We start from the raw sequence: 27557 nt of genomic DNA on the forward strand, positions 1-27557 counted from the left end.
CTATATATTGTCTCGGAGTGGTGTTATAGCACATTGGAAGCGGGATGAGTTAATGTTCAATATGTTGATGTTTAAATTATGGCAGCTGCATTTTAGAGCTGAAACAATTAATTGACAAGTCATCAATTAAAAATGAATCTGAACAGTTTAAATTAAGTCATTTATCAGGCAATCATTGGCTATAGTCTCCTTTCTGTCTTTGGGTTTTGGATCATTGTTTGAATATAACAAATAATTTGAAGAACTTGCAGCATTTGTCACTATTTTATTCATTTATTTTACATTTTCCTAACCTGAAAGGTCCACTGTGTCAATTGTGTATTACTGTATACAGTTTTATTTTTGTTGCTTAGATACTGTGATATCTTTATCAAATTTAGTCAACACGACATTACAGCTGAAGCAAATTTCAGTTGTGGTTCTCACAGCATTAGAGACTTTCCAGTGAACCAACATGCACCACAGAAACACCTTGAAGCTGTTGAATGCAACGGGACCTTTTAAAGGTCCAGTGTGTAGAATTGAGTTGCATCTAGTGGTGTATTCACTGCATTGCAATCTCCTCACATCACCCTCGCCTTCCTAGTGTAAAGAAGAAACAACACTTGAAAGGCCCCGTCAGTTTTTAGTTCTCTATGTTCTGGTCTCCATGGGAGAGGACCCGTTCCCACTGTAGATATAAAAGGCTCATTTTAAAGTAACAAAAATGAGAAGAGAGTCTTATTTTCAGGTGATTTATATATGCATGAAAACATAGTTATGAATCAGTTAATTGCAGTCCTGTTGCATTTATTGTTCGAGTGATCTGTATGTGTTACGGGACAGAACAGAATACAGAAACTACTTTTCTACTTTGAGATGAATTAGCTTTTGTTTAAAAAGTTGTTCAGATGTTTTGTCAAAAAACACTGTGTGTCGCACTAAAAAATGAAAACATACAGCATTACCTGTGAATAAAACTTGCCTATAATCGTGATGGAAAATGCAGATGCTTGGAGCACACCACAGGAATATGGAGTTATATGTAAATTGCTACACCCGCTGAGTTGTAAAGAATTAATGTGGATTTTTTGGCAGAGTGCTGCTGAGGCTTTTCCTGTCCTTTTTCTTACTCCTCCCAAAAAAAAAACAAAAAAAAATCCTGTCACTGCTGGCAGACAGGACGGGACAGATTTACTGGACAGAGAAGATGCAATAAGTAGCACTAATCTGTGACTCATTCAGTGCCTCGCAGTCCACCTCCTCCATCACACTTCCATCTCTGTCTCTCTTTTGCTGTCACTCTTTGTCCTCCACCCTTTCCTCCCTACACTAGGGACCTGCTGCATTTTCATTAATTCATAGGCGCCTCCTAAACGCAGGCCCCGGGCCAGTACAGCAAGGATGAGAGAAGGTGGTAGAGGGAAGTCAGGTGGGTGCAGGAGGAAGGGACAGCGGGGGGGAGGTGGTCCAGAGGCCTCATTAGTGTTTGAAGTGATGGAGGACAGAGGGCCAGCACTATGAATAGACACACAGCTCTTATAGATAAGCCCGAGCTCCTGCTGCGAACTAAGTGCAGAACTTTTAGAGAGCACACCGAGGCCTCAAAACAGAGGGGCTTTGAAGCGGTTAAGTAACTAAAGATGCCTTTTTACTCTATTAAAAGGCTTTTCAAGGACACCCCGCATGTGCCGACTGCCCTCGTCCCAGGTGCAGGTCACTGATAACATACCAGAAGGCTTGTGAATGTAGAAACGCGGCCCAGAAGAGGGAGCATTATTGGGGTTTCCGTGGCTCAGGAGGCTAATTTACCAAATGTATTGCATTTAGAGCCTCATTGCTTTGGTGTGAAAGATGCATTTCTCAAAGCACTGTTTTAAGGACACATTGTCCTCTGCTTGAAATAATTACTTATGACACAGAACATGTTCTTTTTACAACACTCACATTGTTATCATTGCATTCCTCATTACACATAGACAAAATTTGTGAATGAACCAAAATATTACACTTGTTAAGTATGCAGTTACTCATTTAAATCATCACCTCATCTCTCAGTGGACTTAGTCACATTCACACAAACTATCATATAATATAGAGTAAATGGTAAAATGACTGTACATGTATAACACCTTTCTAGTCTTCTAGCGCTTTTACACTACATATCTTATTCACCCATTCATACAGTTTTCGTGAGCTTACCATTCATACACATTCACACACCGATGGCAAACAATTTGGGGTTCATTATCTTATCCAAGGACACTTTGACATACAGACTGCAGGAACCAGGGATCGAACCACTGATCATCTCATTGGTGGACGTCCTGCGCTACATCCTGAGCCACAGCTGCCTCATATATATAGAGCTAGAACTATTAATCAGTCGACAGAAAATCAGCAACTGTTCTGATTTATCAATGAACTGCTGCTTTATTGGTAATTAATAGTCAACTGAATATTTGTAATCTTTGGACAACAACGAGCAATTTGAGGACTGTAAGACGTTAGTCATTTTTCACTTTTTTCTGACATTGGAGGTAATTGTTGCAAAAAATAGTTTGGTGTGCGGTGTGGAAATATTGTTTGTGATTGTTACTCAGTGCTCTGTGCTTAAATTTGTTTCATTTTTCTCTGTTTGTTCTGATTGTATGTAACTGGAAATTCAACTGTATTTCACAGGGAAATCGATTGCGTGTCTTGTGCTGTGGTGTTAGCCAGCTCAGCTCAGCTCATTCATTTACATTTGTGAGTCAGGCACATGGCAGCTGATTCCCTCCATAATCTGTGTGAAATGTGCCCACTTGGTCCATTTTATATTGAGCAAATGAATTTAGTAATTTTCTTTTTTTGTGGGATGTGTTGCACTAGTTAACCTCTGGTTTAGAAGCAGGAGTGTTCATCACAAACAGCGTTTACCCGGCTGTGTTGTTTGGTTCTTGTACGCTTCTGGTGGTGGATTAAAAAGATGAAATGTGTCGTCTTGGCCGCGAGTCAGGGGAGACTCTACTGTATGTTGGATACAGTACACTGTGAGGTAGGGGGCTGCAGATTGGGCAGCAGGTAATCTTGCTAATGTGGTCGGTGTGCTCTCAGAATGGCGTTTTAGTGCCACATCAGCTAAAAAGGGCTTCAGTGTAACGGCAAACTAAAATAATGAATAATGAAACGTGTTTCCTTTGGGGGAATTGAAGGAAGGCAAGTGACGTCAGGAGGAAGGAAGGAAAAAGATGTTTCTTTGCAGATTGTTTCGCTTTTGTCTCGCGCGCATTAAAGTGTCAGGCTATTAAATCCTTCATTAAACTTTACTGCATCGCTGACACCTCAGTGACCTACTTTTCTTCATTAGCTTTTGTGTCTCTTTTAAACTCATATATCCTTGTTTGGTGTGAGCAGGAATATAACGATTGTTATTCAGAGCTGTGTGAAGGGTTAAATGATTTATTTTGTGTGTTTTTTGGAGGTTTTTCCCACATTTCTTTTTCTCCCAGGATCCTGTCATGACTCACCACTGCTGAATTCCCTCAGCCAATCAGAATCCAGCTGTCTCTGCTGCTTAGCCTGCTTTCTCCTCGATCCAAAGTCAATAGAAATCACCGTTCACCTTTCTCTTCAAGGCTATCTTGACATTGTGTTATCATCAGAGCAGCATTGTTGTGACTATAATTGTCTTGTGGCCACATTCTTTCCATAGCTGGCCTTTCTCAAATGTTAAATGTCACGCAGCAAAGCCTCTGTTTACCACAAGTGCCATAAAGATGATCATATCTTCATATTTTGAATCTTGGACAGACGTTTGAATGATGGCATTGCTCCAGTACTGACACTAGTGATTTAAATTCAAAATCTGGCAGCTTTGGTGTTCTTCAGGGCATTTGACTGTGCAGTTTTGTGAGTGCTTGCTATCTGGTACTTAATTAAACTCTTGATTGGAGCTCTGCCAGTTCTGTCTTGTCGTGGTCGTCTTTTCATATTCAACAGCTACTTAGGAAATACCCTCAGCCAGTCGTTTTTTTAACCTGTCACAGCAGGCTAGACTGCTGTTCTTATAGTAAAATGAACCATGTGTATGTTTACATTGAAGTGCCACTTTAATAAGACCCCAGCAATAATACTGACGAGGCTTGCTCGTTAGCTAACCCATTATTATTTTATTAGCTGACTGGTCACTTTGACAGTTGTTACAGATGCACATTACTATTTGTCTTATTTATGTTCCACCTTTTTTCTTCACAGCGATGCAATATGTTGCCGTAGTCATACTTAGTTACTCCCTTCTCTATACCTACCTATGGTTTGTAGTGTCTCTAAACAAGTAGCTGTTTGAAGACATCACCATGTTCTTTCATTTGCACAGAACAGACAAATAGAGAAGAAGACGAGAAAAGAAGACGTGTTTGTTTCCTTGTAATTTTACTTTGTCCTGGCTTTTATTGCATTTCTGTCAGTCATACTGAACAAGTCTAATTGACCATCTCGCTCTCTCTGTGTTTGTTTGTTTCTCCTTCTTCATCTCTTGTCTTCTTCAGGGGTTTGTGGTTGTTGTGGGGCGCTCAGGCCTCGGTACAAGAGACTGGTGGACAACATCTTCCCAGAAGACCCAGAGGTAAGAAGCTCAAGTGACAGTTTCTGTTTCTTTAGTAATGTCTTTTCTAAGCCAAACAGGTATTCTGTTCTATTGCCCTCTCTTTTGCACAGTACTCTTTTGTTTAATGCATTAGGTCTGTTATTGGTCAGGCACTAAACAAGTTAAGATTATTTTAGCATATTAAGTTACGTTTAGTGCAGAATACAGAATATATATTCCAGAAATGTGAGAAATAACGTGCTGTGCCAGATTTAGCTGGAAGCTTTCCATGGGCAGGTAAAGAGAAACGCCGTGTTATGATATTGTCTCAGAGCTACGAAAGAGTGAAACTCTGCACCGCCTCCATACCTAACTGTCTTCTTCAAAGCAGCTGGTATCAAATCACAGATCCCATCTAATGTTTTCTCAGATTAAGTGATACAGATGACTCATGAAGAGAATTAATTTGTTGCAGACAAAAAACCCTTTCACAAGTGCTACTCCCTGTGCTACTGCAGTAACCCACTTTTACCTGTCAGATCTGTGGCCAAAACTGCAATACACTCAGCAAACCAGTACACACAGACCTCATTTCTCTGTTTTGTGTGTGTGTGTGTGTGCGCGCACCAGCACCTGCTCATTGTGCTCTCGACAATGGCTTCTAAGTTTGGCTCCAAGCTGATTGTGACTGTAACTAACTGTATTCCAGCAGCTCGTGAATAATGAAGCGGTCTAAAATCGAATCACACTGATGGTGGTTGTGTGTGTACACTTTTTTTTTTTTTTTTACTGTATTTCAGTGTTTGCCCCAAGACAATTCGTGGTATGATGGTTAAGTATAAGTTGTATTCTCTCACACACAAAATATCCCAACAGTAGTGTGTACATTACTAGTTTAAATTGGAGTTTATCAGCAGGGGGCGAGACTACAAGAACGTTCTTTGATTTACTCCGTGAGCGCTCCACAGAAACCTGCGCTGTGAGTCTAGCGAACTACGAAATGATTGACTCCAATGAACAAAAGCCAGCTTTTCAACCGGAGGCTGTTGTTTTATTGCCAACTGCAATATTGTGGCTGTGTGATCGATAATGGATCCAAGCCACAGGATGTTTTAGAGAGGCAGACAGAGGTAGAGCTATGTGCTGATCTCCAAAATAACTCTCTGATAAGAGGAACAGGCAGACATTTTGATTTGTCTTTACAGGAAAAGCATTAATAAGGCTTCCCCATTTCATTTAGGTGTGCCATGAAGCCAATGAGCTAATGAGCTGGCATGCACAATAGCAAGGCCAAGGAGCTGGAAAATCTCTAATTGAATAAGGCAGCTATTGTTGATGATCTTAATTACACGTGTGCGTTTCTTTTAACCTCCTTATTAGTTTATCTAACATGAAACTGTAGCTGGGTTTCTCTCTCTGGCTGTGTATCAGAGTTGATATTTAGAGTAACTTTGCCTTAGATGGGTATGTACGGGGTATTTTAAAAACAAATTGTACCAGCCTTCATGCCTCCATCACATCATAGTCTTATAATATCAAATCATACCATATTAGGGGGAAAAAAACAGGGTTTACTGGAGTTTCTGTTCTTTTTCTGACTGCATCTCTGGATGTAAACAGGATCTCAATGGACTACAGATGTTTTTAGCTCCCTCCTCCCACTGACCAGGCTGAAGAGCAGCAAAGTGGGTCGAGGGGGGAAAGTAGGAGGTGAAACTTGGTGATCCAGTTATCCACTTACAGTTTGGGTTTGGTCCTTTAGGTAAATGATATAAATAAAACTTGAAAACTTTCTTCAACCAACCTCCCCCACTCTCTCTCTCTCTCATCCACCTAGGATGGGCTGGTGAAGGCCAACATGGAGAAGCTGACATTCTACGCCCTGTCAGCTCCAGAGAAGCTCGACCGTATCGGAGCCTACCTGTCTGAGAGATTGTCGAGGGATGTGGCTCGACACAGATACGGGTGAGCATCGCCAGTCAACTGTCATTCAACACAGTCTCTAAAAAAACACTTCAGCTGTCACACCCCTGACAAATACTGTATAAGTTATTATTATTCTCTGCCTCACATTAACACATTTAAAACTAATCCTGGAAAGAATCTGTTGCCACGTTAGATGGTGATGTTTCTGTACACGCTGTTCTTCATTTGCCACAGACTGTTGTCTTTTATGACTCATGACTAGGATGCACTGTGACGACGATTCTCGCCAATGCAAACAGCCTGCACAGATTACATTTACATTTGATTCCAGCTGAAATGTGTTCAGCGTGCGAGCCCCTAGAGTTTGTCTGGCAGAGCTTATCGTGTTTTAATTTCTGCTGCTGTGTGCAGTTTGACATTTCGAATATAAGCAGGTGTCATCCAGATATTTATGTGTCTTCATCCCCCTCCTCTTCAGGTATGTGTGCATAGCAATGGAAGCGCTGGACCAGCTACTGATGGCCTGCCACTGTCAGAGCATCAACCTCTTCGTGGAGAGTTTCCTCAAGATGGTGCGCAAGCTGCTAGAGTCGGACAAGCCCAGCCTGCAGATCCTAGGGACCAACTCTGTGAGTTTTCAGGATTATATAACTCGTTTAAAGTTTAGAGTCCAGGGACGCCGTGTAGCTCAGTAGGTACAGCCTCATGCACAGCGGGTCAGTCCTTGCCGCAGCCAATAAAGGTTCAAGAAGTTCATCAGTTTTATAGTTTTGCAGCTTTGAAACAACTAAACAAATAAAACCCTGCACATGACATAGCTTTGTTCCTCCTTTATGATAAGTTGCATTGTCCACTAGGATTATATTGTGGAAATAGTATTATTAAAATAAGCAAATTAAATGATATATTTAGTGTTGCATTCAGGGCGACAGTAAATGCACTATCCAACTTTGTTTAACTCATCTGTAAGGTTTTTAAGGTATTCTTTAAGGCAGTTTTCTGAAGGATAACAGACTAACAGACAAATTTGTGCTTAAAATACAATTTAATGAGCAAATAAACTTTGCCTAGCCATACATTTTTGGTCACAAGAAACATAAAAAACCTAAGACAGCATGTTTTACTGGTATAAATTTATATAAAAAACCTAAGACAGCATGTTTTACTGGTATAAATTTATATAAATGCCCACATCCTTGAACCGTTGTGCCTTTAGTTTCTCCACTTTTCTGCATCTTTTTTAGTGGATTTAGTGGAATTATCTAATCAGAAGGTAACAGGGCACATTTACTTTCCTGATGTGATGGCACAAGGTAAAAGACGCTAACCTTGAGAGGAATATGGTGTTAGTACTTGAGAAAGATCAGAGCTCAGCGAGTGTCCTCTGATGTGGGGTGCAGCTATCAGTGCTGTTGGCCAGGTCAGGAAAGTACACATAAAGAAAATCAGATTATCTGCAGACTGCATTGGCAAAGCTCTGCAGCCATCTACACAGATTGACTAGAGACGCCGAGCCTCTCTTCATAATCTTCATACTCTGTCTAGCTTGTACACACTCACGGGTTTGTATTCTGGATAAATGCAAGGCCATACTGCATAATTAATTGTACATCACAGTCCAATTTACCACAATGAATAGTTAAACATTGTGGAGATAGACTTATATCATAAAGAGAGGTGAAAGGAGAAAATTAGAGAGTCCATCACCGCAGGACTCGAGCCTGGCGGGTTTTCTAACACTGTGTTTCACTGAGCTAACTCTTCAACACATCAGTACTTGAGTTAGTGTTTCTGTCAACTTGCCGTTACTTGAACGGACGGCTCTGTGATAGACGGGCATGGCTTAGTTTCTCTCGGTGTGGCCCTTTGGTTGCAGCAAAAACAGTTTATGATCTCAGCTCTCCCATCGCCTGTGGTTTTAGACCCTATTATTTCTAAAGCTTTCAATCAGATAGGCAGAGTTTATTTCGGCAGACGACGCAGAGTTTGATACATTGATACGATTAAACTGCCCAGTATTACTGGCAGAAATACTGGACAGCTTTAAGATATCAGCCGCTGCAGCAGCAATTTATCGCAGCAGCTTCACAAGAGCAGTTATGGGTTCAATTCATTTAATTTACTCGAGGCTACTTTAATTTCAAATATCAAACAGCTTCAAACACTTATTTTGTACACAGGAAATACACAAGGGCCTTCTTTTTAGCTGATCTTTTTCTGAATAAATCATTTTTATCCGTGCAGTTTGGGTTGCCGCACTAATCCAGCCTGTGTTTTTGAACGGGGAATTGATGTACTTTAATTACCATCTGCTCTACTGAACATTCATTATAGAATTCTTGCTTCAGGTAGGTATCTTCTCTGTCTTAATTAAAGAAATCCAGTCCATAATTTATTAATTGGCGAGCGTTGTGAAGCTAAATGTCAGCCTGTTTAAATAGTGACATTTTGTGGCCCAGTGGGAGAGCCCCCCTCTGCCTCGTGCTTTTCATTCCTAATGAGATGCTATGGCGCTGCGCTTTGACTTTAATTTAGGAGATATTCACCATGGGGATTTATAGTTATTTCATTAAAGAGTGTTTAGTCAGAGTGATATAAACTCTTAATAAAGTTGGGCTTTTGAGAAGCAGACTTATTACTGTAAACCTCAAGAGTCGTAGATTCAGTTTGACATAAAAATGTGTTTCATTCTCTTCTTCTCTTCTCAGTTTGTGAAGTTTGCCAACATAGAAGAGGATACACCATCGTACCACCGCAGTTATGACTTCTTCGTGTCGCGCTTCAGTGAAATGTGCCACTCTAGCTACGAGGACCCAGACATCCGCACCAAGTGAGTGGACAGATGCTTGATTGCACTTGAGGCAGAATAATTCACCGACTGCTGTTTTTAGGCCACTTCAGGGAGTCTTTTTTTGGACTACCTCTGCCCCTAGACATTTTTTGAAACATCTCCTTCAAACAAAGTAAAAGTTTTGATGTCATTTGCTGAAAATAGACATCTTTGAACAGTTAAATATAGCTTTGCAGAATTAAAGGACAAACTAGACAAAAATATGATTTCCTAAATATAATCCTCCATTTATAGATCGGATGATTTCTGATGTCTCTGACTTTGTTACCTGCAGGATCCGCATGGCAGGAATCAAAGGCCTGCAGGGTGTTGTGAGGAAGACTGTGAATGATGAGCTGCAGGCCAACATCTGGGACCCTCAGCACATGGACAAGATCGTCCCTTCTCTGCTTTTCAACCTGCAGAGTGGAGAGCGTACAGAGAGGTGAGCACTTGCAAGGAAAATGTAATAATAATTTATCCCAGTGGGTTTGAGATCACTTCATTAGTTTTTATGTGTTTTTATATATTAGGTATTTCATTAGCCTTTACATATACTGACATTTCATTTTGTGTTGTACGTTTCTGGAAGATCACGTGACTTACAAAGCTGCACCCTGACTGCAGTTTAAGGCAAGTCAGGCTGTGTCAACGCGTGGGTGAGAAAGTTCACGACCCAAAACATGTCAGTGTTGACCCGCTATGCCTCGGCCACTCAGTCCAGAGCCACTGTGTTGCAGCTGACCGCTTTGTCTTACGTTAGGCCATAATTGTCCTGGCAATCCAGTCAGCCACGTCATTCATCATCATTGTCATCACTGAGTGAACCCACTGACAGCTCTGCTCCACTTATGGGCATCTGTTTGCAAAACCTGCAGCATCCAAGGGCAAATACAGCAGGAAATGTTGTGGGGGGTTGAAGGAGAAAGTGGGGAGAGCATGAACAGAAATAGTGCAATGGGAGGAGAACAAACCAGCTAGAGGTTGCCTGAGACAGAGAGAGAGAGACAGACAGAGAGAGGGAGAGACAGAGAGAGAGACAGAGAGAGAGAGGCTGCCTCTCTTGGCAGTAGTCCACATACTGAAATTGACTTTGACGTCAATGCCGACATCAGAAGGTTAGGGGAGCAAAGAGGGAGGGCAGAGAGAAGAAGAAGGAAGATTGGGTGGAGGGTAGATAATAGGAAATAGAGTGATGTAAATGAGGAAGGTATTGAAAGAGAGGGATGGATTGACAGAATCAGACAGACCGACAGACAGGCTCCAACAAAGAGAGACACATTTCCCTCTCAGCGCCTCCCTCCGCTCTGTCTGTGTGTTACGGGCCCTGCCCCTGCTGTGCATCCTCCATTCTTCCCCACATTGAGTTCAGCCAGTCATTACCAGGCGTAAAATCCACAGCGCTCAGTACAGAGTTTAATTAAACTCACAGATGGTGTGTTTTTTTTCTCTACATTAATCCCCAATGCACATGCACAAGTTCATTTAAAGATCAACTTCAGGCACAGCAAAGCCTTCTGACAGTTGAATCTAATTTCTGTAGAAAGTTTTATTTCTGGAGTTGCTGAAATCGTCTTCTGGGCTTCGCTTTGTGTGTTACACCTCAAGAAACAACAAGATCAGTGTGTTGTTTAAGTGTTGTGTGCCTGCGATGGCATTATGTTCCCTGAGCAATTTTCCTTCAAGTGTTGCCTCAGCAGAAAGTTTTGACAGAAATGATCCTCATGCCCCGTTAAACACTCAAAAGCAGTCCTCTGTGAAGTGTTGGATGAAAGCAGATACAAGGCCAGATTGCAGCAGCCAAGTAAACTTTGAGATAATGCTGGACGACGTCTCCTGTCAGTGTATTTTATTTTGGACAGGGTCAGTGACAGTGGCTGAACAAACGGTAAACCTTCCAACAACGGGAGCTACAAACTCAGGAGGTTACAACAAAGTATTAATCCTGTATTTTCTTGCTTTTTCTTTTTTATATTTGAGTAAAGTTAGAAAAGTCAATGAGAGGCAGGAAGTCGCAGCAGCAAGCGGGCAAGATGAAAGTGTTAGGCTGTTTAATAAATAATGTCATCGTTGGTGGACCACCCGAGGCTAGCCGTGACTAAGATAGAGTTATGGTGGAGAGTTTAACTATGCATGAGAACAAAGCCGTGATGTCAGTGTCTGCACATATATACAAACTAAGACGTGGACATATTCCCCGTAGTGGTGGACCGATGTGTGATACACAAATTAGGGCACACATGACGGCCAACGCAGCCGTTTAATTTTCACTGCAGACAGGCTGCAGAGGGGAATGTCGCCTCAGGAGTTAAGGCTGCAGTGACACAGCAGTCCTGAGAGTGTGTTTGTGTAAAAATGTAACCTTTTGTGGAAACGTTAGTGTTATAGAATCGAATTCATTTCAAACTCTTTCCGTCCTCTCTCTCTCTCTCTCTCCCTCTTTCTCTCTTTCTTTTCCCCTCCCTCTCCTCGCCTTCCCCCTCCCTCCGTCCCCTCGCCGCCTCTCCTCCCTCTCTCTTCTCTTTCCCTTTTTCTGCTTTCTCACCTGCATCGCTCCGTACCAGCCGCTCCCCCTCTCCGCTGCAGGCGTCGGAGAAGGAGAAGGAAAGCCCGGTGGAGCTGACGGAGCGCTGCTTCAGGGAGCTCCTGGGACGAGCCGCCTATGGCAACATCAAGAACGCCGTCACGCCCGTGCTCATGTAAGTGAGGCAGCCATGGAAAAACTCTTCTGTGGACAAGCTCGATTGTCTTTTTTGCGCGATTTGTTGTTCACATATTGACTTAACCTGAAGGGAGGATGCATCTCAGTACTACGTTGCAGCATTTTATCTGTGCACCGATTGGTCCAAGGGGGCGCGACAAGGTCAATACAAGGTTACGTAGTTCTTTAGGAGTAAATATGAGTGCACAATTTGCAGATGGGGCATTTAAATTGTATATTACTGCGTTTATATTGATGTCTGCCTTACAAGGTTGTTTTTTTATTACAGTTACAGTGTTTTTCTGACAAGACATTGCAGATTCCTTAATATTTTTTTTTTTTTTTGCTGCTTTTAAGCTCATCTTTAATGATGTTTGCATTTAACTGTGGGTGTCTCTGAGCCTGTCCTTTTTGAGTTATTGGTGCATCTCTCTGTCCGTCTCACACGTCCTTCGTCTCTCTTTCATTTGAATCAGTTGTCTGTTGTTTTTTTGCATGTCTCAGCCGTTCCCTTTCCCTGCATGTGACATTAACGCCCATAGCTGGTCGTAATAAGTTGACGTTTAATCTTTTGTTTGTTGTATACCCACTCTACTTGACTACTTTTGGCTTCATTCCTTGCATCTCAGCCAGTGTTTGTAATCACAAAGTTGAAAAGTTAAAGCTAAATGAGAGATACGCTGAGGAATACTGTAGATTAAAACCAGTATTTATACATGTATCATGTGTTTGCAGTTATGCAGTCAAATCTTTAGGTTGATATAAGTAACAACATGAAATGGCAGCAGTTTTTCCCCCGCCCCACAAATAATTTCAACAAAATTCTTTGGCACTCTCTTAATCCATCCATCTTCAGTTTACTCTCAATTTTCCCTTCAATTCGTCTCACTTGTCACGTGCTGTGAGAGACCAGCTCTTGTCCATCCATCACTGTCCGTGTCTCGGCCTGATTCATGCCGTGCAGATTTATGTCACTCTATCACCACCTCTGTAAGGGCGTAAGGATTTTGATGCAGTTTAGCAGTAATTATCTTCATCAGGTTTAACGGTTGTTGTGATCCTGATTTGTTATTGTTTTATTGCAATGTTTGCATCTTACAACATCCTGACAACATTCAACAACGAGTTAAATGCTTACGTGTCTCTGAATCTTTAAATTATTTGTTGTGGACTACATTTCTGGTAAGACATGTACATCAGTCTTAAATGTACGCTCTCAGGGATTTGGGGAACTATAAATTTTCTCTCTATCCCTTGCTGCTCTCTGTCACTACTGGCACTGTATAATTACATCTCCTGTATCCTCACCATCCCTCTCCTCCTGACTGTGTTCCCTCAGGCACTTAGATAACCACTCTCTATGGGAGGGCAAGACCTTTGCAGTGCGTTGCTTCAAAATCATTATGTACTCCATCCAGGTGAGTGATACAGTTGCTACATATCCAAAACGACCTCGTCCTCACCCCTCAAATCCAGCTCCAAATGAAACATTTTGTGTGATTTACACAGTACTATGTTTTTATCTTTGTAGGTGGTCATGTGATTTAGAGGCACAAAGTAGAAACTCCAGTATTCACAGTTTGTGATTTACAGACAGAAAATATCTTAGAAAATTGTTTGAAGACTCCTTTCAGATTTCGGCCCTTCTCCTCTATAGCTGCGATTCATTTTGAATGAAATGTGCAAGTCTGTGACGTGTTTTATCTCCAGAGCTTTTAGTTTCTTACCCGGTCGAATGAGTCACTGTAATTTACCAGTTTTCTCTTGCTCTCCTTCTTTCTCAGTCCCAGCACTCTCACTTGGTAATCCAGCAGCTTCTCGGTCACTTGGACGCTAACAGCAAAAATTCAGCCACAGTGCGAGCTGGGATAGTGGAAGTTTTGCTGGAGGCAGCTGCAATTGCGGCCAGTGGCTCTGTAGGTAAGATGTCTGATACACTACACATAACAGACACAAAAAAAAACATAACCTCTGACACACATATACTGAGATGTTGTAAGTGGGATTGCTTTAAAATAATAAATAAATAAATTGATATTTTAGGGTGAACTGGTCTTTTGATTGTTCACTGTTCGTGCGTGCAGGTCCCACAGTGTTGGAGGTGTTCAACACCCTACTGCGGCAGCTCCGTCTGAGCGTCGACTACGAGTTGACCGGCTCCTATGAGGGCAGCACCAACATCGGCACCAAGATCATCAAAGCTCACGAGGAGAGGCAGCTGCAGGAAGCTGTCATCAGGACCATCGGTGAGTCTGTGGCTCTTTATGTTTATCTTGCCTGAGTTTTGTTCAGGCTAGTATTCATTGCTTTTCCCCCCACTTCGTTCCAAATCCTCTGTTGCTCATCTTTCTGTCCCCTCTCTCTCTTTCAGGTTCATTTGCCAACACTCTACCAACATACCAGAGGTCAGAGGTCATGCTCTTCATTATGGGCAAGATCCCTGTCCCTGGGGTTCACCCAGCTCTGTCCTCCACAGGCTCGGGGTGAGTGAAATCCCACAAACAGAACACATACACGCACACAAAACTGAGTGCTGCGTGTGTTTCTCTACTTCTGATTTAAAGGGTTTTAATCTTGAATTTGCTTTCATCATCCAGGCCCGAGGGTACCAGGATGATCCAGGTTATGCTACTGAAGTCCTTGGTTCAAGTATGTTTTTAAACCTTGCATTATTATTATTATTATTAATTCATAGTGTTTTAGAAATGTGGGTTAGAAGCAGGGGTTACAAACACAGACTGTGATGATCACCAGCTTTAATTTTAACACATGGAATGAATAGGTGTGTGTGCCAATCTGTCTAAGACAACTAACACACCAGGGACAAGAGAGACATCGTCCATCAGTGCCTCACTGTGTTCCTGGTACATTTTATCCTTCTAAGAAAGTTAATATAACACTGTTACCAGTTGTCTTATCATGGTGCTGTAACTGTAGACGAGAAGAAAATGAAGTTCAGTCAGGGTGACACAGCTGTAGTGCATCAAACTTTATCTCAGCGTACATCTGTTTGGAAGATAATCTGCAGTCCATGTGTGTTTTGGCAGCACTATAATGGTCTAAGATCTATCATCACTCTGCATGGATTTACATTTATCTTCCCTTGTGTTGTGGAGAAATTGCTGAAGTCAAAGGTCAATGCTGAGGTCAGGAAGGAAGAAAGTGTTCAGGAGCCTCTGATGTCTTACGCTGTATTATTTATTGACGCTTGGCCAAGGAGCATTAGAGACACTTTCAAAGTACGTCAGAAGTGCCTGAGTCGGTCTCGCATTCTGATGAACTCGTGCTGGTGGATAGACTTTAAACCCAAAGATCACACCCCAAATAGTATACGACCCAAATGAGACAAAGAGAATGTCTTTACTCTTGGAGGTGTTATTGTGAACACATTCTAGTCTGGAGACACAGATGTCTGTTTACGCAGATTGGAACGTCAACAACAAGCTCTCTATTATGTCTAGGAAGGCAGCAATGGGTCTCTTCGACCCTGGCCACCGCAGTGTTGAGATATGGTGGTACCTAGTCAAAGACAAACAATTAATACTGCCGTGGACCTCAAGGCCCACACGTGACCATGTGTAGCCTAAGCATAGAAAAAACACTTTGATGTAAGAAATGTTTGACCCCAAATATTTGCTAGTGAAAGCATCCATCCATTTCCAGTTTAGAACAGTCCAAACAAGAATAATATCCCCGTCACTTCATCATTTCTCCACATCTGAAGTTAATTCATGTAAACAAAACTAAACATCAATAATTGCTGCAAACCAGACACAGTTATGCATATCTTTGTGAGCTGTCTGAGTATGTGTTTTGGAACATTATAAACCACAACCGCTTTGTGGTCATCCATCTCTCAGGTGACGGCAGGTTTCCAGACCACCAACATGCTGACAGCATTGCCCAGCTCTTTCCTGGAGCCTCTGCTGTCCTTCTCTCTAACAGAGGATCCAGAGATCCGGCTGCTGGTGCTCCAAATCCTTCTCAGTCTCATCGACAGACACGACAACACACCCAAGTTCTCCAACATAAGGTGTGTGTGTGTGCATGTTTGTGTGTGTATATATTGTGGCGCTGTACTTCAATGACAGTCTATGTTAATTGTCGTATCGTCTTTCTATGCAGCATCATCTCAGACATCTCTGTGCTCAAGCTCAAAGTCGACAAGTGTTCCAGACAGGACAACTTGTTCATGAAAAAGGTTTCTAAATTTTGAACATATGAATATTTACGTTTTCCTGATGAGTAACCTCTCTGACTCATCATCCATCCTCCTTGTGCGCTCTACTCGCAGCATGGCCAGCAGTTGTATCGACACATATACTTGGGCTGTAAGGAGCAGAGCAGCGGTCGGCAGCACTACGAGACCCTCTTCGCTCTGTTGGGTCTTCTCAGCGTGGAGCTGGCCAACGAAGAGGTGGTGGTGGACCTCATTCGTCTGGCACTCGCCTTGCAGGTACTGATGCGCGTAATATATGATATTTAGTTGTTCGTTTGTTTAGTTTGAAAATAATAGTGACATTAACTGGCAGACACGGTTAGCTGATAACAAAAAAGTGAGTCCAGGGATCAGTGCTGATGTCTCCTGATGTGTTTCCTATGCAGGACCTGGCTCTGTCAACTGACGAGGCTCTGCCTGTTTTTAACCGCTGTGCTGTTCACGCACTCGCCGCTGCCTACCTCAACCTCATCTGCCAGCTCACCACCGTCCCAGCCTTCTGCCAACACATACATGAGGTCTGGGCCTCTTTGTCTATATATATATATAAACATATATATGTGTGTGTCTGAATACTAAGACCAGACTGCCTTTTTCTTCCTGCCCTTTTAGGTAATAGAGGTGCGACAGAAAGAAAGCACCTACCTTTTGCCTGAGGATGTCTTCATTGATAATCCCAAGTATGAAACAGCCACATTAAATTCTCCCAAATCATACTGACATTTAACATCTAAATATGCAATAATGGCAGCAAATCTCTCCTTTTTTTTACTATATTTTCTTCTCAGGCTGCCTTCTTCACTGGAGAAGGTAGATGGGGGTGTTTTGTTCCTCCAGTCGAAGATCACTGAGGTGCTTGGAGGGAGTGGTTATAACACAGAGAGACTGGCTACGCCTTACGTTCCTCAGTACACTGGTAAGGAGCTCAAACGATACATTTCTGGTGGTGGAGTTCAAAAGTCAAGTGTGGATTTCTGACGTTGAGTAATGTGCTCCTTTTTTATCCAAGTGAATAATGATAAATAATGATCATGTTTATTGACTCGCCAGAGCGCTACAACTTTGTTGGGCTGCTTTATTGATTCTCGCAGAGCTGAATTTCTCCCCCTGGACCGAGCGGGGATTTAGTGTTCAGCTGGAGGAAACTTTATCAAGGCAGCTCTGAGGGCTTCATCTCAGTGCACCTTTATATTAATTTGAATCTCTCTTTCTATTTGGGTCTACTGTATTTTTTTACATATCCGATAAATGCATCAAAGTTGTCAATTTGACACTGTTTTACATCATTTGCTAAGAGTCTGTGCTCTCTTTTCCAGACGAGGACCGTCTGTCCAAGAGGAAAAGCATTGGGGAGACCATCTCGCTGCAGGTGGAGGTTGAGTCCCGAAACAGTCCAGAGAAAGAGGAGGTGAAGACAGTTTTCTTAAACTTGAATATTCCCCCTGAAAAGGACGTTTAGCACCTGTGAAAAGCATTTCACTGCGTCATGCTGCTTTTTTTTTTTTTCTTGCTCTGTCATGCAGAGGACACCCGCAGAGGAGATCACATTTGAAACACTGAAAAATGCCATCGGTATGTGCACTCATTTATCTGTTTTTGTTGTTTTAAAGTGTTATATACTCCACTACTATACATGAATAACTGTATAATGCATTGTTGAGATTTAAACATTGCTCGTCTCTCCCTCTAGTGGACAGTGTGGGTATGGAGGAGCAGGAGAGGGAGCGGAGGAGACAAGTGGTGGAGAAGTTTCAGAAGGCCCCGTTTGAGGAGATCGCTGCCCACTGCGGTGCCAGGGTACGACACAAACATCTTTTTATAATGTTCTTTAGATTTCTTTTTTTGTTTCAGCTTTGCCGTATATGTTTTTTTGTCCCTTCTAGGCCACACTACTGCAGAGCAAACTCAATCAGATCTTCGAGATTACAATCAGGTAAGGAGCGGGTGTTTGGAGATATTACCAGTGACATAGTATTTGAAAAATAAGTAATGTTGATGGCAACGACACTGACTTAAGTGACTGATGATGATGACTGCTGACTGCTCTCCTCTTCCCATCAGGCCTCCGCCCAGCCCATCTGGAACCATTTCATCAGGTTACGGCCAAACCCAGAGTCGATCTGTCCCCATCTACGAGATGAAGTTCCCTGACCTTTGCGTGTACTAGACCAGAAAAGTCACAGAACTATTTAAACATCTGAGTACAGGAAGAGGATTTTTCTTTTCTTTTTTTCAGGGTGGGAAGGGGGCAACCGGTCGTCACTGTAACACTGTAAAAACATCTCGACCATAGAATCAAACAACCACAGCGGAGGAATTGACAGTTGTTTGAAACCGGCAAAAAAAAAAACGAGCTGCTTGTTGATTAGCTGTCTGAAACAATTCTTTCGCCCTGTGATCACGGCCAAAAAAACAAGCTGGCTAATGTCAATAAGCGCATTAGTACAAATAAACTTTTAACTCACTCATTCCCCTTAGTCTGTGGAAACTCCACCGGTTGGATTTTCAGAGTAGAAATTGCCAAGAACTGTGAGGAAGGAGTTAGCGACAGGCAGGCTGGAAGTTATTTCATTGGCTTTGAAATTGCATGTTCTGTAAACTGGACGTTTCTGATAGCACTGCGAGTCTTTTGACCTGTTTGTCCCTTACAGGGTGCCATACTACCCCTGATCACAGGATTCGATTGATCAGTATTGCTTGTTTGTCATTTTACGTTTTAATTGTTATAATGATTTTATGGCCTGGACGGGTGTTGTCTGTTTAAATGAACTTTGTCAGTACATTTTTGTGTCTTGTCTGATTGAAATATGAATAGATATATTCCTTACAATCTCCCGTGTTGCTCTTGAACGTCTTGTCTTTAGTGTCTAATGCTTTACTGTTTTTTTTGTTTTGCCTTTTTAGTGTTAGCCAAAAGTGCTTTTAAGTAATTTATTTTCTGTACTTAGTTTATTTTTCTTTATAATAATTATTATTGTTTTTAGCCGTGGTTTAAATGAAAGATGGCTGTCGATCTGTGTGCTATGCTCCCAAAGTGAGTGTGCCTTACAGGTGACTCAAGTTTAAAACACACACACTGCACCACAGTCACGTTGTCCACGCTAAACTTGTAGACGTGTTCAGCGTGACGTTTGCCAGATCAAACACTAGAAGATAATTAAGGATCTTTTATTTTTCTCCTTTCCATATAAATGTGTATATACAGAGAAATATATTAGTCTTTAAGATGATGTACAGAGTAGGGATGTTTTTGTGTGTGTACATATACTGTATATTCTAATTTTAGACTGCCACTGCACTGATTGTGTCTGTAGATAAAGGAAGGAGCTACTTAGTTAGTATTTAGATACTTTTGTTAAAGTCTCGCAGTCGAATAAGTAACAAGCGACACGTGAAATCAAAAACGACAAGGGTCCGAACAACCCACGGTAGAAATCTGCATCGTCTCAAGGCCAGTAGATCACACTAGTGAGATGTAAATGTGTCCTGCTGAAGTATTAAAAAGCCCATTTGATAGAATGTTTCTGACTTTTGAGACCGGTTTTAGCGCCACAGTAACGACCTGTATTATCAACACACCCAGAATCTTTCTGAAAGCGAGTCTGCACGCTCGAGGGCTGTGCATCCGTCTCGTTTGGTGAGATTTAAACTAGTCTAAAAGCCATTTTTTTTGGTGCATGTGTGCATACGCACACGCACACAGGTATGAAAACAGAGTATAATGGCAATAATTTGGCACTCGCCTAGCTAACACGGCCCCAACCGTTGGTAGCACATCCTTTTATGTGTTTTTTAAATTGTACCTTCTGTTGTTGTGGTGGTGCTGTGATGGGTCAGTTTTGTGATGCTGTTAAGAGGCCGCCGTCCCTCCCCGCTCCTGCGCTTTCTGTGACTTAATTGCATCAGGCGTGAAACACGTTGCAGCCCTTTTGTTTAACAACAAAGTCCAATTTGTCCCAGATTGTCACGTGTTACAGTCCTCTGTATGTATATTTATGTCCACACATGCCCGTGTCTCAGATTGTCTGCGCTTTTTGTCAGTGCAGATGTGTGTGTGTGAGTGTGTCTAAATGGATATTCATGCAGATGTGTCTTTATCGTCATTTACCCAAGACCAAACTCTTCAAACTCAGTTTACAGTTTTCGTCCAGTCCTCCACGTCGGTGAAGAGCAAGCTTTCAAAGAGCAATGTGCAGCTGTCTAAACCTTCCAGTGACACCTTGTAAAATTGTCTTTTCAGCATCTTGCAACTTTGCAGTGAAGACCTGTAAATCTACCAGTGTGCTTGTTGTCATTGCATAGCGTAAAATGTAATACTAACTGGCAGTAATCCAATACAATTACTTTTGTCATTACATGTCTGGTTAATAGATCTGTTTACAATGTAGTGCTGTAGGTCAAATCCATACATTCTGTGAACTTTGCACTTTAAAAACTGGATTACCTAGTGACAAAGGCAGCTTTTACATGGAGAAAATGCCTTATGAGTGTCATACCTGACTTTGCATGCTAGTGATGTTGCTGTGTTGTACAATAAATTTCTCTGTAACCACAAAGGGTCTGATCTGTTGCTGATCTTTATTTGCTGTCGATGATGGTGGTGAAGAAGAATGTTGTTTTCCGATGTGCTCTGCATGAGATACACAAAGCACAGATTAAGGCGGTTAATCAATTGCAGTGTCTCCTGTTAGATCCGTCAACACAATATATCTGCAAACAAAAAACAGGTTAACTCACAAGCTCTGGAAACTCATGAGCTGTGTGGTATTTAAATTAACTATATATATATATATATGTCAGGAATGGGCATTAAATTAAAATAATATTTTAATTACAGCCAACAATTGGTGGCAGATTTATGTGGCAGTGTCTCACTAATTACTGAATCAAGCAGCAACCTCCATGGCTGTGAAGTCAAACCAAAAACTGCACTTCATCAAATGTCCACTTGAGGCAGGCTACAGAATGAGTCAGTCTCCATAAGCCCCTATGTTAAAATGTCCAACTTCACAGCAGAAATAAACATGTTTACAGCCTGGTGTCTCTATAGCTAATTTCCCCGTTTATGACAACTGTACTGAGCATGAATTTTTTATATAACCCAACTGTTCAAATTATATTTCGGCTTAAAGTTCTAGTATGTATGTAATATATGTTTGTAATGTGCTATTACAGATGGATTGTTTGAGCAACCAGGGTTCATGCAGCCTGTCCCAGAGCCACAGATTTTCTCTCTTGAGAAACTTACGTCACGCATATGTTGTTCATTCTTTATACTGGCAGCGGTTATGATTCACGTTTTTTTTATCCATACTAGCAGTGTTAATTGATTCAGACAAAAATGTCCCAGAAACTATTGGATGTATCGTCATGAAACTTGTGCTGTACACATCATGTTCCCCTTTTCATCAGGATCCATCATCAGACCAAGAACATAACTTTGTTTTCTGAAGAAATACCTTCAAAACTATTGAGATTTCCATTAGCCTGTGATTAGTTCTAATAGCTATACAAGAATAATGTTTTGACCACCACTCCTTTAAAGCATATGCATATTTTTCTTCTTCACAGTGGGCTTATATGTTGATTTAGTAACTCAAATCCAGATCCATTTTATAGCTGACAAATGTTATCCCTTAAAACTTAAAACTGAATATAACTTGTAGAGTTTTTAAAATGATTACGAAGTCTAATGTCAAACAGGTGACCTGTCAGTAATATTTTCCTTCCAGTGTTTTCAGCTGCATCTCATGTCCTTCCTCCTTGATGATAATCCTTATAGTTAAGTAAATCCATGTTTATCAAATGAAATCAGTCAACTACCAATATTGTTTGCAACAAACGTAATGATCTTTAATATTATATTAGTTTACAAAAAGACCACTCTGTAAATAAACTGAATTAGATTTGTAAATACTTTCCTTCACATCACCTCTCGCCCTGTAATGACATTCTCTCTTTTTCCTTTTACAAAACAGTTGGATCAACAACATAATTCTCTGAACAAAAAAAACACAAAGAAAGCTTTAAAGACAAAGGAGGTCTTTTATTCAACATAACTGTTTTTATTTAACATAAAACCGCCTTTTTTTCTTATTAAGGTTTTAATAAGACAAACCTTTGGCCCAGAAAAGACATTAAACAACATGCTAATGATAGTAACAAGTTTCTGGAATTTAAAATTAAGACCTTTGGGTACTAACATGCAATGGCTATTTGACTCTTTCAACTACTCAGGTCTTTCCCTCTTCTTCACCCTTCATTCATCCCATTATCCTCTGCACATCCTTGACTATAATGTTCCTGAAGAGGGTGGCCAGCTGATTCTGAGGTTTCTCCTCCCATGTCTTCATAAAGTTGCCATTACGTTTAGAGACAGGTGGGCTCCCCCATCTGAAGTGACTCATCCGATAGGTCCCATCTTTTCTCTCCTGTGGGTTCAACTGGACACGTGATCTAGAGCTGACCTTCGCCCTCAGCTGATTATGATCTCCATTCAGGTCCACCTTTGTTTCATCCTCATTACCACTCAGCTGCCTGCGAGCCTGAAAGGGGAAAATGCTCTCAGGAGATCCCCCTCCCTCCAGAGAAGAAGCGAAAACCTTCACAGGCCGGCGTTTACGGCCAGAAGGTTTGCCCCAACGGAAATGCTCCATTGAATAGGAGCGTCGCTGGTCGCTGTGGGATTTCAGATCTGACTCTGACATCTTGTTTTCAGGTACCATGGTGGCCAGAAGGATACTGAGTAAGAGGTCTTCGTCATTGTTACCCTCCAGGGCCAATGCACGGAGGTCTGGTATTTCAGTCTTGATCACAGACATGCAGAAGCGAATACAGTCCTGTGTGAAAGGAATCACAGAGACACCAACAAACATTTTAAAACGCAATGTCGTCTGTGAGCCCTGTGCAGCAGGAAGTGCTGATGATGATACACATATGAGCGAAATGACTAAGCAAATGACTTTATTTTACCACTTTCATACAGATTAATTAAAACAGATGCTCCCACTAGCTTAAAATAAGCCAAACAAGAGTTTTAATCATTATTATGCAGATGACACTCAGCTGTACATATCTGAATCACCAATTGTGTTGGGTCTCATAGACTCCCTAAATATGTGCATAGGGAAATCCATGTGTAAAAAAACTATAACTTCAATATGAAAACTGAAATAAAAGATTGACGTTACTTATCCTGATTCACTGGTGCTTAACACTCAAACCCAAATGACAAATCTTGGCGTTGTCATGGATTCAGATGTAATTACTTTGACATGAAGATAATAACAAGGTCAGCAGTCTTTTATAAAAAGCTTGCAGAAGGTCGCTGTTCAAATCTTAACACAGATTATAATAAACTCCAGATTCAGACTTCTGATTTTAAAATACTGCTTCAACTAACTATGACATTCATTACTGATTAATCTGATTTTTTTTTTTTCCTCGGTCAAATTTTGTCAATGTGACATTTTTATTTAGTTCATCAAATAACTTATTGTTTCTGTTGCCGTTCTAACTACTTCTCATTTACAAATCTGCACAATAAATTATAAAAACACAAAAACAATCTCACCTCAAGCTCCATTTAGTATGTTCTGGAGCTTTGGGTCATATCACGAGATCTTCCCAACTTTTTCTGAGCTTGTTGGACCCGTCAAAAGATTATTATCTTAAGAAAAAAATCTAAGGAAGATGATGTAATATGATTGAAAGCTCCTAAACTAAATGGACCTCGAGGACCTTAACAACTGCTAGTTCCAAAGTCAAGAATGAACTTTGAAGCTAACAATTTGACCTTTGGACTTTTGTTTTAGTGTATTTTCCTTTTTTTAACCACTTCACCCTGTGAGAAATAAGTTATAGTAAAAAAAAGGTGCCTCGGGTAGTGGTGAGAGAAGAAATAGAAAGACAGTTTGACCCACCAGTATCCTTCCCTTGTTGCTCAGGTCGTTGCAGATGGAGCTGTCCCAGCACACCGACCCAAACCCGGGTACGCACACATATGCCATCACCACCACTAAGAGCCAACATAGACACACCATCTTCAACCTGTAAAGGACAGAAACACAAGTGAAGCTATGAGCTAAGAAGTTCTCAAATAACATAACAGTCTAAAACAGGTTCAAGCAGGTGTCTCTTTATTATTGCACTTGCATCATACTTTCCTGAGATCTCTAAGATAATTACTGGATTTGTAGTTGTGCGCTGATTAATAACTGTGAGCTAAAATGCCTATCTGTCAGCGTCACCCTTATTGTAACAAATGGTCTTGTTTATCAGTGGCACATTAATCTAAGAAATATGTGCAAAGAAATATGAAGTTAGAGCCTCGTCTGTAAGAGTTCCCCTTGGAGGCTCAGTTATGGGTAACCCAAGATTTAGTACAGTGTCATCACCTCTCTCTCACACCAGCCTTTCCTGTCTCTCTATACTGTTACTATACTAAAATAAAGCAAAACGTCAAAACATGGAAAAAGAAAAAAAAGAAAAAAAGAGGCTTGATTACGATTTATGTATTTTAAAACACAAGGGGCTGTATGAAAATATTATGGCAGTTGTGGGCAAGAAAAAGAGAGAGGACTGTATATTTTATCTTTTTGCTAAATGGAAAGCAGGTCCGGATCTTTTTTTTTTTTTTTTTTTAATCCAAATCCAAACAAACTCATTGCTTCGGTGAATAGGCTTTGAATTTCCTCAGCTATGCGGCGTTTTGTGTTCGTTGTAAATAGAGAGATCTGCAACCAAGAATCTAAAGATCAGCGAGACGAACTCATTTAAAGTCACTTTGTGAGATAAGTGGGCAGTAAATGTTGCATTTGTGCCAGTTCAAGGACAAAGTGTAACACATGTAACTAAACATGTAGGAAACACATTCATATAGGACCCTTATTCAACCTTTAGAGAGGAGGAAGATGTAACTAACTAGTTCTTTCAATACATGACAGCAATGAATGGGTTCCCTTATGACGCATGTCCACAAGGCAACGCCTTCTTTTATCTCTTGGTTGTTTATCATCTCTTCTTCTCCTCCTGCTCTCTCTCTCTTCTCATGTCAAAGCACTTATTCAGTTTAGTTTTACTGCATAAGAGAAAGAAATGAAGCTAAACTTTAAGAGTTGGCACTGAACAATTCATTTTCTCAGTTAAAGTTTGGTCATCTGATTCCTAATTTTGCAGATATTAACATTTTATATCTCCTTCTGCACCTTTCCTTGCCTTAAATTCGTCCTGGTGCATTCAACGTCTAACAGGGGATGAGTTTTACTCTCATTCCGTTGTTGGGAAATTGCATCTTGTTGTTTCGCCCTCCCTTCTCTATTATTCTAAGGAGTGACTCCTTGGTGGGCCATCTTCTTTGTAACTCTGGCGGAGACTCATCTACACTCTTCCTACAGTATGACTCACTCAGCTGAGCTCTGCTCTCCGCAGACATAACTCTGATAAAAGAAGCTGCAATCAAAATAGATTGAAACCATATGGGTAATGATCTGTAGAGTCATCTTTGGCATCGTCTAGATTAGTGTTTGGAGAGGCATACGTTAAATAAAAACAATTCAAATGTCGCCTAAGACAAACCATGCATCATCTTCAAAAAGCTGGGATGTATCTATGAAATGTAAAAAAAAATGTAAATCCAGATGTATCCAGATAAATCCACTTACAGAGCAAAAACAGCCATATGTGTAAGAAAATGTCCTGAATCAAGGAGTCAGTGAGTGACTGATTAATGCAATTATTCGTTCAGCAAAACAAGAATCTAACAACAATCAGACACATTTTTAACAAAAAAAGAATCCACAGAACAAGTTCAGGCCAAATGTTTTACCTTTTCCAAATGCTTTCTTTTCCTCCCTTCTTGTTTTTCTCCCTCTGTTTGTCCACAGATTTTCCACAGTGGCGACTTTTAACTGTGATCCCTCTCCTCGTCTCTTGCTTTCTCTCTCCGCTCTGTGATGAAATGCTCAATAGGAGTGGGTCTGCCGTTGCTTCCTTAAGAGGAGGAAAGCTCTTTTTATAGATGCATGAGGTATGGAGCTCCGAGTCTCAAGGCCTCAGGGTGTGATTGAGGTAAAGGGTCTCCTGGTCCTTGTTGAATGGGGAGGGGTGTGTATTTGTGTGTATGGTTGGTGTAAAGGCCACCCACACAAAGTTTAATCAATGGTGGAGCTCACGTCACCAGACAACAGGTGAGGCTTGTGAACTACTTGGTAATTTGCTACATGCCTCCTCCTGCTGCTTCATCCTCTGGTTGAGATGCAATCTTACAAGCCTTCAAATATCCCTAAGGAGTCATTATTGTGTTGTTTCTGCACTGTCAGGTCAAATTCTCGAGTGTGTATTTACATTATTGTATACAGATGAAAGCAATTGTGGTTCATTAGTGAAGTCCTGTAAATCCCAGGTTAAATCCCTCAAAGGTCAGTCCTAATCACTGAGAGGAACATCTTTTAAAAAGGACTGGAGAGCCGGAGAGAAGTGTGCTAATCAATTTGACTGATTGGATCGTTTCTCTGCGGTTTTGGTTTACAAGGTGTGCATGTATCCCTGTGTGGAAACTTCATTAGGAAGACCTGACTCACTGGTCGAACGTCATGACACACAAAAACAGAAGCACACACTTCACTTCCCTTCCATCTCTCGAATGACAGTACCATACACATTCATCTTTTTGTTTGCTACAGCTGTATAGATTGTCAGAATAATACACAAGTTCAAACTAAACGGAAAAACAGGATGGAGCTTGATGGAGGATGAAGTGTCTTTTGAAATCGACATTTTTCAGATAATTCAGTGGCCTTCAAATAAATATGTATGTTTACTGAACTTGCTTTTCACAAAAACTAAATAATAAATTGAATTCACCATGTAATTCACAGTTTGACCTAATCTATTAGGTAATAGATCTTCTGACGTTTTGGTGATTTAACCTTCCAAATCTCATCTGTTTCGATATTTCCAGATTCACAACTGTGTTGAACTAAATAATGCCTTCTGCAATCTGCAATCTGCAATCACAATTACACGCAACTGTTTTCCATTCGGTTAGCCACTATTTAAACCACAGATCACCTCTCACTCACTGCCAGATTGTTTTTTTGCTGCTCTCATGCAAGACTCTCCCGACTAAGACCACCGCTTGGACTTCTCGTCATCGACTCAGCCTGTCTTGGACTCTCCCTCTTTGTCTGTTCCCTGATGACTCACCTTGCTTTCTGAAATTGATTTTGAGACTCTGTAGAATAGGGCAGAGTAGCTAATTTGCCATCTGGACACAAGTTTGGGTCCGATCACGCAAAGCTTAGTAGCCTAGAGGAAGGTGTGTGACGCTAAAAGA

At 41.1% G+C, this 27557-nt stretch overlaps 2 protein-coding genes across 5 annotated transcripts in view; one reads left to right on the forward strand and one right to left on the reverse strand.

Moving 5' to 3' along the window:
* Window positions 1-20778, forward strand: part of efr3bb (EFR3 homolog Bb (S. cerevisiae)) — a 28379-nt gene extending 7601 nt beyond the window's left edge. For 3 of the 4 annotated variants that reach the window (XM_010734684.3, XM_027284071.1, XM_010734685.3), the window contains 22 exons: window positions 4509-4585; window positions 6384-6511; window positions 6951-7101; window positions 9181-9302; window positions 9598-9747; window positions 11867-12001; window positions 13343-13421; window positions 13788-13923; window positions 14088-14249; window positions 14375-14486; window positions 14601-14652; window positions 15864-16036; window positions 16129-16204; window positions 16298-16459; window positions 16609-16740; window positions 16835-16902; window positions 17011-17138; window positions 17539-17630; window positions 17746-17794; window positions 17913-18019; window positions 18106-18155; window positions 18284-18389. In XM_010734684.3, coding sequence (XP_010732986.2) covers window positions 4509-4585; window positions 6384-6511; window positions 6951-7101; window positions 9181-9302; window positions 9598-9747; window positions 11867-12001; window positions 13343-13421; window positions 13788-13923; window positions 14088-14249; window positions 14375-14486; window positions 14601-14652; window positions 15864-16036; window positions 16129-16204; window positions 16298-16459; window positions 16609-16740; window positions 16835-16902; window positions 17011-17138; window positions 17539-17630; window positions 17746-17794; window positions 17913-18019; window positions 18106-18155; window positions 18284-18389 — 2447 coding nt within the window. Of the gene's footprint in view, window positions 1-4508; window positions 4586-6383; window positions 6512-6950; window positions 7102-9180; window positions 9303-9597; window positions 9748-11866; window positions 12002-13342; window positions 13422-13787; window positions 13924-14087; window positions 14250-14374; window positions 14487-14600; window positions 14653-15863; window positions 16037-16128; window positions 16205-16297; window positions 16460-16608; window positions 16741-16834; window positions 16903-17010; window positions 17139-17538; window positions 17631-17745; window positions 17795-17912; window positions 18020-18105; window positions 18156-18283 lie in introns of all 4 variants that reach the window. The other variant, XM_010734683.3, reaches the window with a different exon arrangement.
* A 1370-nt stretch (window positions 20779-22148) lies between these two features.
* On the reverse strand, window positions 22149-26425 carry LOC104921984 (pro-opiomelanocortin). The gene is made up of 3 exons (XM_010734682.3): window positions 26049-26425; window positions 24145-24271; window positions 22149-23061 (listed from the first exon to the last, which is right to left on the reverse strand). The coding sequence occupies exons 2-3, from the start codon at window positions 24262-24264 to the stop codon at window positions 22486-22488; spliced, it is 696 nt and encodes a 231-aa protein (XP_010732984.3). The 5' UTR covers window positions 24265-24271; window positions 26049-26425; the 3' UTR covers window positions 22149-22485.
* Window positions 26426-27557: the final 1132 nt, after the last annotated feature.

The sequence above is a fragment of the Larimichthys crocea genome, chromosome XI (genome assembly GCF_000972845.2).
Source record: "Larimichthys crocea isolate SSNF chromosome XI, L_crocea_2.0, whole genome shotgun sequence".
Taxonomy (NCBI): Eukaryota; Metazoa; Chordata; class Actinopteri; family Sciaenidae; genus Larimichthys; species Larimichthys crocea.